Consider the following 9,827-nt stretch of genomic DNA (forward strand, 5'->3'; position numbering starts at 1 on the left):
CCCCCATTTATTTTTCCTTTTTCTTTAAATCAGTGGCCGTTGCGTGACCTACCTTGAGGCGGCGGCATGTTGCGTTTTTGTGTGGAGTTCTCCAAACTGTAGACACAAACAACGCAGACATTCAGTAGCAGCAGTCGGTGATCCATCCACGTTGATTGCAGTTAACCAGTTAAGATTCAAAGACTTGTCTGCTGCTCTGTGAAACGATGATGTGGGTGTGCTTTGAAAGGTCTTTGCGTAAAGTAATAAAGCTGCCGGCTTGTGAGTGTATTTGCAATGGAGCTGGTTTGGGAAGAAACACTATATTCCGTTGAAATCTGCAACTGGAACTTTCAAAGGGCTCTTTATGATGTCAAATTCAACCTTTCACACATATTAAGAGCAAGTCTACGGATGTCAAATTATTAACTAGACTCATCCAAATGATCCCTTTGAAGCTGCTGTGAGTTGTGCTCCTTCTCCTTGAGGGCATTCTAAAAAGTTATTCATTCATAAGGCATTGCCGCAATGTCGGATAACCTTGAACCTTGCTCAATCGGACGGCTGAGGAACTGAGCTAAAAGACGGTTGGAGAGATATTCCAAAGAAAAATGAGCATTCATTTGATTTATTTGTTTCTTAATGAAAAGACAGAATTGTTGCAGGTGACTGGACAAGAAGTTCGGGGTACACCCCAAATTGGTCGCCAGTCAATTGCAGAAGACATATTTGGGTTGATATTAGCAACATATGACCAACTTGACATTTACAAGCAGTCATATGCTCATTTGCCTTTCATTTTTGAAATACAAGGAGAGAAAAACTCACCTGTTCTGCAAGTGTCCTTTGCTCAGGTATGTGTTGGTCAGTGTGGACCTGGTGCAGCCCACCCCCGAACCACACACAAGTATCTTCCACGCCTACAGCGGCTCAACCGATATATTTATAGGGTCATAAAGTTTGAACTCTGAATCCAATAACGAGCTAAGCTAACCTTTGAAATTCTAGTATCTGTCTTACAAACGTACTACATTTATTATTTATTTATGAGGTGTGCAAAAATGGCGCGTTCACCTTAAGGCCACTTCTCGGTAAGACTACTGTAATGCGCTTTGGAGTCAGCCAATATTTCCTCAACGTCCAAAAGGCTAACGCTCACCTCTCAACTGGAGCTCGTAAGAGGGAGCACATAACCCCAATTGTGGCTTACCTTCGCTGTCTCCCAGAGCTCATTTTAAATTTTGTGTTACAGCGGCAGCTGCTGTGAAATGCACTATATCAATAAATATTATTGTATTGATATTCAATTAGTAGTCATATTGGAAGTAGTGTAGTGTGCGCTAGCAGTAAAGTAAGTTCCACACTGAATTTGAACATAATTCCTCTCTAGCGCTCTAAGGCAGCTAAGCAATTCTTGATCTGGACAATCATAAAGGTTCAACTTGTGTGTGGAGTCCAATGAAGCCGCAGACTACACGACTGTGAAATTAACATTGAGCAAGTGACCTGAAGCTTGCCTTGCAGACGCAACAAAAATGGTTGTCAGTATAGTGAGTGATTAACTCCCAGTTTGCTTCTAGCTGCTTCTCTTTCTTCTTCTACATACTGGCTCCTTGTCCTGTGAAAACATGCTGCCTCTCACTGGTCACTTTTGGTGCTACATCAAGTCTGGGTCAGAAGATTTGATGAATGAGTGGATGTCTACACACAATAAAATGCAGATATATGCTAAGCTAACACTGTGTCAAAATAAACACAAGGCGTGACTATGAGTCTTGAGACATTTATTCATATTGTATGCCAAAAGTATGACACGTTGCAACACAACAAGGCCTCATGCGGCGATTGGACAATTGGGTGTCTCTTCAAACCAATCAGATGTGTGAACGTTTTGTTGGTGACCTTTAAGGCGCACTCAAATCCAAGTACAAAATAAAGAGTGAATGTGTACATGTGGAATTCACGTTCCCTCAAGAATCAGGGGAGGAGCAAAAAAGTGGACGGCAGTGAGACAGCTGATGCAGTAAATTCCACAGGACGTCTCTGCAGTGGATGGAAGCAGGTCCCATTGTCTCATACGTCACGCTTACACACATACATGCGTATATGTATTCACATGTATGCAAAGACACACACTTCCATACATACAACTTACCGGTATATAGTTCTCTGAACGCTTAAATACAGTACACATATAGTACAACAAACATTTTCAAGGACAATTGACAACATAAAGAATGTAGTAAAGCCATTGACACGCTACATTTATAGACTTTACAAATGCTTATAAATAGTTCATCATTATGAAGCCTTGATAAACAGTTAAGCATGACACTATTTGGCGACATGAATCATTTGTGTGGGCTCACTTTTTGGCAAGTTCAAGCTACTTCCGCCATTGCGGCCTAGTCTTGCAGTGACAAATGAGATCCAGCAGATGGCGCTCCACCCAAAAGGACGGCAAGTCATTTTTTCAGTCCGATTTTTCAGTTGAGATTCATGTGGTTCCATGTCATCTACTAGTTTATTAAGGCTTAATAACATATATGTAAGCCATTTATAAACCATTCATAAGCCCTTTCATGATTGTAAACTGCTACCTAAAGGTTAAACTCTAAAAAGCAGGAGCTGGGAGTACAAAACAAACGAAAGCACACCACGCAGACACACTTTCTATCTATCTTAAAGACCATCTTGTGTCAAAGGTGCTATTACCCGCGACAGTATGGACAGTGTTAATCAAATCGGGAGACTTTATGAAGGCACAAGAAGAGACAAGAGCACTGAGGACTGCTACGATCACGACGAAGCACGACGGGCCTAAAGGTTTGTCGTCAGGGTATGTATGATTTATGTACACATTTTTATAATACCCTTACCTTGATGTGTCACCACTTATAATAGTTATAGCTATGATGCCGTGGATTCATGTCAAATAAAATCAGAAGGCAGTGAGAGCTGACAGCGGAGGGGAGCTGCCTCAGTTTTCCGCTGGAGTCTCTTTGGCAGCTGCTGCGGCTGAAATGGAAGTAGTAATTTATCATTTAACTCCCTAAAGTCAACTTCGATTCTGAATTTGTGGATGTCAAGGGTGAGGTGAGGGGAGCTGACATGGCAGGTGGAAAGGGGCAACTCACCCTTTGAGACGATGAGGTTTTCCTCCTGCGCCTCCTCATCTCTGGGGGCCCTGCAGATGGAAAGAGAGAGAGAGAGAGGTTGCCATGGTAACCACATGTCTCAAGTGGTGTGACTGAAGCACTTTTTGTCATTCAGAAGGGCACAGCGGCATACCTGCTTTTCTGGTTGATACTGCAGCGGCACCGTCGACCTTGAAAGAGAAACAAGAAGAAAGGATAGCGCCGAGCAACTTTCCCCATTGAAATGAATGCTACTGCGATTGTTTGGCTTTTGCATCATGCATAACAAAGACAAATGCCATACCACACACTCATATCGTGGTTTACTTACTGAGAATAAGCAGGATGCCCAGCGTGAACAGCACCACAGCTAAGGCCAGTCCACAAATCCTCAGGCTCTCGTAGTCTGCAAAGCAAGTTGGCGAGTCGCAAAGCAAACATTTCATTTGACATCTCAATCGCTGATGTTTGTATTGGGCTACACTTTAAAACTGCTGGCTGGCTTCAAAGTCACCCGAATTGGGCATTGTGTTGAGAATTTGACCCAGTGGTTGGATCAAGATTTGGATCCAATAAGGGGTATTAAATGATTCATGCTTTGTAGTACAACTAGCAAGAAACATTATGCATACATGCAAAAAAAAAGAATTACAAAAAAAAAAACATACTTACCATAGATAAAAGGATTTTCCTCTTTCTCCGGTTCATCTGTAAAAATACAAATGTTTTTCATTCTCACGTTCTATTTTTATTATTTTTTTGCCAATCCGTCGCTGATAGAGTGACGTCACCCATGTTTTTCTTCCAAACTGGTAAACAGACTCACCCTGTACATCAACGTCTGCTCCGGCTGATAGTCATCCATCCACACGAGCCGCAGATAAGACAGAAAAAGATTCTCAGTGTGGTGCTTGACAAGTTAACAAGACAACATCAGACATCTAGGATGTGATATGTCGAAATGTCACCATTGTGTGACTTCCCAACACTCAGCCAGTGTGTCGGTCAAACAAACAAAAAAAACCTCAAGGAGTCAGTTTATAGCGCAACGCTGCCTCCTTGTGGACAATCTGCATATATGCATGCCTGGGACGTATTTTGTGTTTGTTTCCTATCGAGGACATAATTCAGTATACCACACACAAAAACTAAAATGCTTTTATGCAATTATAAAATTATTTGTATATTTTTTTAAATATTTTTTTATCTCATGAAGCAATTTAATTATTAATCGCTTAAAGTTGTCATTTAGTCAGTAATTTCTAACAGGACTATGTGTGCGCGTATGCTTACCCGCCACACACATGAGGAGCGAAGAGAGGAAGAGAGAAGTAGTTTCCATGGCAACTGTTGATAAAGACCAATAAAAAACGGGAGGGTGAGGGGAGCAAATAGCAACGTAAAACTGAAAAATTGCTACGGTTGTACTGCATTTTGGGAAGCAAGTCCGTCCCCTTGCGCATTCAACACTGAGGTATAAATATTTGAATAAAATGATGAACGCATCACATTGTTACAAAAAGCAGAAGAAGATTACAGGCAGAACTGGTGTCTGTCATTCCTCATTCACTTAGAAAGAGAAGAAAATAGACTTCAATGTTCTTCATCAAAATGGCTATGATATGCAAAACCAGATCACCCCCCCTTTGAGTGGTTTTATCGATTTGCTCCTAATGTAATACAGATGAAGCTCACAGGAAGGAATTTGCACTAATGGTTCATTGCTGTTCAGGAGGATGTGTTTGAGAGACAGTCATCAAGAGAGAACTTGGCAGAGGTGAGTGGAACCCTCCGCCAAAGCAAGAAGCAAATTCGACACCTTCATAGATGATCCATTCCACACAATCAAATGTCAAATGAGAAAAAGAATGCCATGCATGGTTGTAGCTTACATGGCCTGGGGGCAGCATTTTGTTCTTTCAGATTGATGATGTTGAATGCTTTGGCAAAATGTTCTCTTTTTCTGGAATAAATGAATACTCGCACCCTCCCTATGGACACCGTGCAACCTTGGCCTATTTTTATGCAGGTCACATGCACACAAAGTGCACCACTCATTCGAAAAATTCGATTTTTTAAAGTAATGCTCAATACATTTGGTCAAGAGTCCTGCTTGAAGTCCGTAGGTGGACTCTGTCTAACCCATTTAAGCTCATCCACCTAACAAGATGTTTGTGTCCCCTTAACTCTATTAGAGCCATCAGACATCAGTAGCAGGAACATTCCTGCCCACTTACTTTTGGCAACGTGACAACTTGAGAACAAAAGTTTTTTCCAGAATGAATTTGTGTTTTTTTCTGCTGACAATCATTGACTATTTGACCACAGAATTTTAAGCCCAACAACCCAAACAATGAGTGACTTTCTTCAAGGGGGTGTGCTATCTGTCCACATGTGCTGCTCCACCGTTTGTTGCCACAGTGATTGATGGTTACTCTTAGCATCTCAATGGCATTTTGCATTGTTTGTTACTGTTAGCATTAAGCTAAGATGATTTTACTGAGGCAAAGCTAGCTTTTTAAAATACCCCTTGGTTTTATTTAATTTTGCAGCATAGCATGTCAACCTAATTTAATAGATTACAAATTTAACCCATATTTCATGTATACAAATTGCATTTCATGAGGCCACACCCTCAGACAGTATTTAATCCCATCTTTATGGTCCTATTTATGACACAAGAACAAAGCGTGTCCACTGGAAAAATGGCTCAGACAATTCTGCATCGTGTCATGACGTCATAGTCTCCCCAATGAACGCATAAGTGGGTCATATGAATAGGTCGCATGCACCCACATGAGGACTTCCTATCGACCTACGTGACGTCACTGTGGCAACCACCCGCACGGTCCTGTCTATCCATTTTTTATTTTAATCACCATGGCAACTGTTGGAAAGTGTGGGACCAGTAATGTCCACTCGTGAAACGCGAGGGGCGTGGCGGCAAAAAAAAAAAAAAAAAAGCGAACAAACGGCATGAGGGACGATTGAAAAATACAAATAAGATGACACAATTAATAGTAGCAAAGCATTTGTGTATCGGGAGCCCACCCGTGACGCGCGCGCGCGCGCGCGCGCGCATTCAACCTGTGGATCTCGCCCGATGGCGGACGAGAATGTGCCCATTATCCACCCACCACATCTCATTTCAATGTCGACGTGTCACGACTGATTTTATACACGCACCTATTGTCCATTATAAGACGTAATGATGATTTATGGCGCAAGGAGACACACCGTCGTGCATCACTTTTTTTTTTTTTTTTTTGTGCTCCTTTGTGTTTTGGATCAAGGTGAAAACACGCTAACTAACCAATCATCTTTTGCATTGCAGTTGCATATAAATCCTAATAACGAACGACTTACCTTTTGCTTATCCAGCAGGTCAATAAATAGACGAGCCACCCACTGTTGTCAGTCAGCTGCTCTCCAGTCTTCTCATCCGTGAGTGTGTGTGGAACGCTGGACTCGAGCCAGCAACAGGAAGGATGAGATGAGAAGGGGGTGGGGGAGGAAGAGGAGAAGAAGGCGGGATGGACAACAATATGATCTCTTGGAATGACTGTATTTCTTTTTTTCTGGGCCCCCTCCCTCCTTTGTCTCTCCTGAGGTCAATAAAGCTTCGTTATTTCTGTGAGCCACAAAACAAAGATTACATTTTATTCATTCATATTCAGACAATAAAAAAAAAATCAAATTATAAGTAGGAAAACGGGATACATTGGGGATTTTTTACACTAGTGTGCATACAATCGAAGGCTGCATATAAAGTGATATTTAAATATTTGACATCTGAGGAAAAAAAGGGAAAGCATGCAATCATTTATTTATCTTATTTATACACTGAAGTGGATTTGAAAGACATTCTTCCCATTGCAAATAACAGAATTCATTCACGTTAGATAAAACAATTTGTACCTGGATAAAAGTTTAAAAATAAAAAGCAGAATTGTGCTTAAAGTTAAAGACAACTGTAATTTACTTCACTACACAAAGGAAGCCAGCGTGGCACAATTTGAAACAGGAATGAGAATCAAGTCAATCTTACAAGGATAAGGTTGCGTTTTTTTTTTTCTCCAAATAGTTTTACTTTGGGGGAAAAAAATCTTTGGAAATTAAAAAGCACAACGGGACTTAAAATTATATATATATATATATATATATATATATATATATATATATTTTTTTTTTTTTTTAATTAAGTTTAATAGCTGGAATAAAACAGTTTGGGGCATTCTTTCAAAATATACATATACATTTGTCCATAAAAAAGAAAATACTACAAATATATTTTGAAGTCTTGGATTTTCCTTCATATATCGTATAGCTAACATTCCATTTAATTCTCATATCGTGATCGTCAAACACCTGCTGCCCCATCCCGAGTACGCGCGTGCGTGCAATGCACAGTGGACAAAAGCAATTTGGCAGCTCGGAAGCATCGGCTCAGCATGACACCAAGCAAGATTTGATTGAAAGGCTGGCCACAACATCTTGCATTCTATGCCACATCAAGTCTTTTGGGACATTTAAAAGCGTCATCTTTTTGCCCCCAAATCAATGATTTCCTTTTCAAGATGTTGGTCCTGTGGCACCATCTGCTGGATTGGCTGACACACTGGTAGCGGCCAATCCGAAGATTATGCTGTAGCACCTCCTCTCTGACCCGCCCCTCGTTGTTCATTATTCAGGTGAACCCGAGCTTGCCGCCCGGAGAGAGGGCGGAACCTGAAGGCCACCAACTGGAGCAATGGAGAGCCAAAGTGGAGAGCCAAAGTGGAGCCCAAGAAGACCTCCTTGCTTCAAGGTGTCCCATTAAGGCTTGAAAGGCACGCAAATGACGACGGCGGCCGCCTCTGCAGGTCAGTTTCTTCTTTTTGTTTTACTTTGCTTGTGAGTCATTTTGCTCACTTGGCTCCTGGTTTGTTGTCACACAGAAAGAAAAGGGCTTTAGCGTTTTGTTGTGCACCTTTTGCGATTCATTTAGCATCTCAGGTGCAATACAACTAAATCTTTTTACAATGTAATTATTATTTGAAATGTATTTATTCATAATCCACTGTGAAAGTGTGCCTTAGATTCTATGAAGAAAATAGAATATTTCATTGATTTATCCAAAAAACACACAATTGTATTTAATATGAGATGTGTGGATTTTGACCACTTTTCCCCTTCCAAAACGGTCAAATAAAATATATCCGTTTCCATGGTGATGGTGATCATGACAAACCGTAGCTCATTCCTTCCTCATTGCCAAAATCAACGATTACTTCCTTGTTAATCTCACTTGGAGTGACCGGTCAAAGTATTACAACCATAAAAAACAAAAACAGAATATCATGAGGTCACAATGAGGTGTCAGCAAGTGTTTTTGTGACATCTTCATCTCACTTTAGTGAGTTGTTGAAAATGAGAAGTGACAGACGGCAGCAGGTGGGCTGCTCCATCTTTCTTTTCTATGCGCACAAGTAGGTGACCCACATTGGCTTTTTGATAACCCCCTTTTTTGCGAAATGTGCCAAATGGTTGTCATTGTCAGTAATCGACATGTTTTTCGATACATTTTTGGAGTGGTACTCATCCAACTCACATGCACACATTGTTAGTTCACTCGTTGTGTAATTCCAGACCGAGTCCAAACGCTCGGGAGTCAAGCTAACATGAGGAGGCCTGGTGTCTATCAATTATTCATCATGTGCAAATCCAAAAGCATCTCACCATGGTAACGGACCTCAGAGGGAGGGCCGGTTCAGTGATAGACACCCCCCCCCCCCCCCCCCAAAAGAAAAAAATAACTGAGCTGCTAATATATTGAGGAATTTGGTTTCAAATGAAAGTACGTGTAGCTGTTGACAAAAGTAGGCATTAAATAAAAGTCACATGCGGTGAAGAAAATGTACAATGTTTGTAAAATGTACAAGAGAGATGTTAAGTTTACTAAGTTTACTCAAGTACCTAATAATATCAAAATCTTATAACGTGCTCATTTTACAACAGCAGCCCTAACTTAATTAACTTGGCTGGAGAGGAAAAAAACAATCCATCTTCTCCAAAAAAGTCAGTCCGTTTGTGTCATTGCTGTCATACATGCCTTGACCACTAGAGGGGGGACTGTTACTGTGAATTTTCATCGCAGGATGAATTTCTTTGTTGACACAAGGGAGCGCGTGTCCAGGATGCTTTTTCCTATTTGACAAATAAGAGTAAATACACAAAGCCTCAGAAACAGCAAATGCTCATGCAATATATTTGGCTTTTGGGCTGTTACCTGAAAACCAGAAATATGATTGAAGAAACCCAGTGTTAGTATTATTTTTATTTTAAAATGCAATGCTGTAACTGTGAGAATGATGCAAGAAGAAGGGTAGCAGAGATGGAGCGTGCTGTGTGTGAAGGCCACTTGTTCCATGTTGTCACTGTGAAAACAGGAATACGCCTTCACACACAGACTGATGTAGGTCACACCAGGAAAAATTGGACAATGTCTTCACACACCTTTTGACTGTTGATTTCTTTGGAGTTTACACTCCAAGATCAACCCCACTTGCTTTAACGTTTGGTTCTTTGGATGAATATTTTATTTTTAGTCCATTATTTCATTTTTCAAACAAACTCCATCCCTTTTTTTACTTCGTTTGATCCATGCGTCCATTTTAACATTGCTGCCGTGAATGTCAATAGTTAACATTTTTAACTTGTTCTAACATGATT

At 40.7% G+C, this 9,827-nt stretch overlaps 1 protein-coding gene across 1 annotated transcript; it reads right to left on the reverse strand.

The window, feature by feature from the left end:
* Positions 1–1,746: 1,746 nt before the first annotated feature.
* fxyd6 (FXYD domain containing ion transport regulator 6) lies at positions 1,747–6,643 on the reverse strand. Its single transcript, XM_037267131.1, has 8 exons — positions 6,483–6,643; positions 4,410–4,463; positions 3,943–3,966; positions 3,789–3,824; positions 3,448–3,522; positions 3,271–3,307; positions 3,117–3,166; positions 1,747–2,997 (listed from the first exon to the last, which is right to left on the reverse strand). Exons 2-8 carry the CDS (start codon positions 4,456–4,458, stop codon positions 2,960–2,962), a joined length of 309 nt encoding a protein of 102 aa, XP_037123026.1. The 5' UTR covers positions 4,459–4,463; positions 6,483–6,643; the 3' UTR covers positions 1,747–2,959.
* Positions 6,644–9,827: the final 3,184 nt, after the last annotated feature.

The sequence above is a fragment of the Syngnathus acus genome, chromosome 13 (genome assembly GCF_901709675.1).
Source record: "Syngnathus acus chromosome 13, fSynAcu1.2, whole genome shotgun sequence".
In the NCBI taxonomy this organism is placed as follows: domain Eukaryota; kingdom Metazoa; phylum Chordata; class Actinopteri; order Syngnathiformes; family Syngnathidae; genus Syngnathus; species Syngnathus acus.

Coding starts and splice junctions, on each gene's coding strand:
- fxyd6 (XM_037267131.1), bottom strand. CDS start 4,458: ATGGAAACTACTTCTCTCTTCCTCTCTTCGCTCCTCATGTGTGTGGCG. Junction 3,967..4,409: donor GCTCCTCATGTGTGTGGCGG/GTAAGCATACGC, acceptor GATGACTATCAG/CCGGAGCAGACGTTGATGTA. Junction 3,523..3,788: donor GGAAAATCCTTTTATCTATG/GTAAGTATGTTT, acceptor CTTGCTTTGCAG/ACTACGAGAGCCTGAGGATT.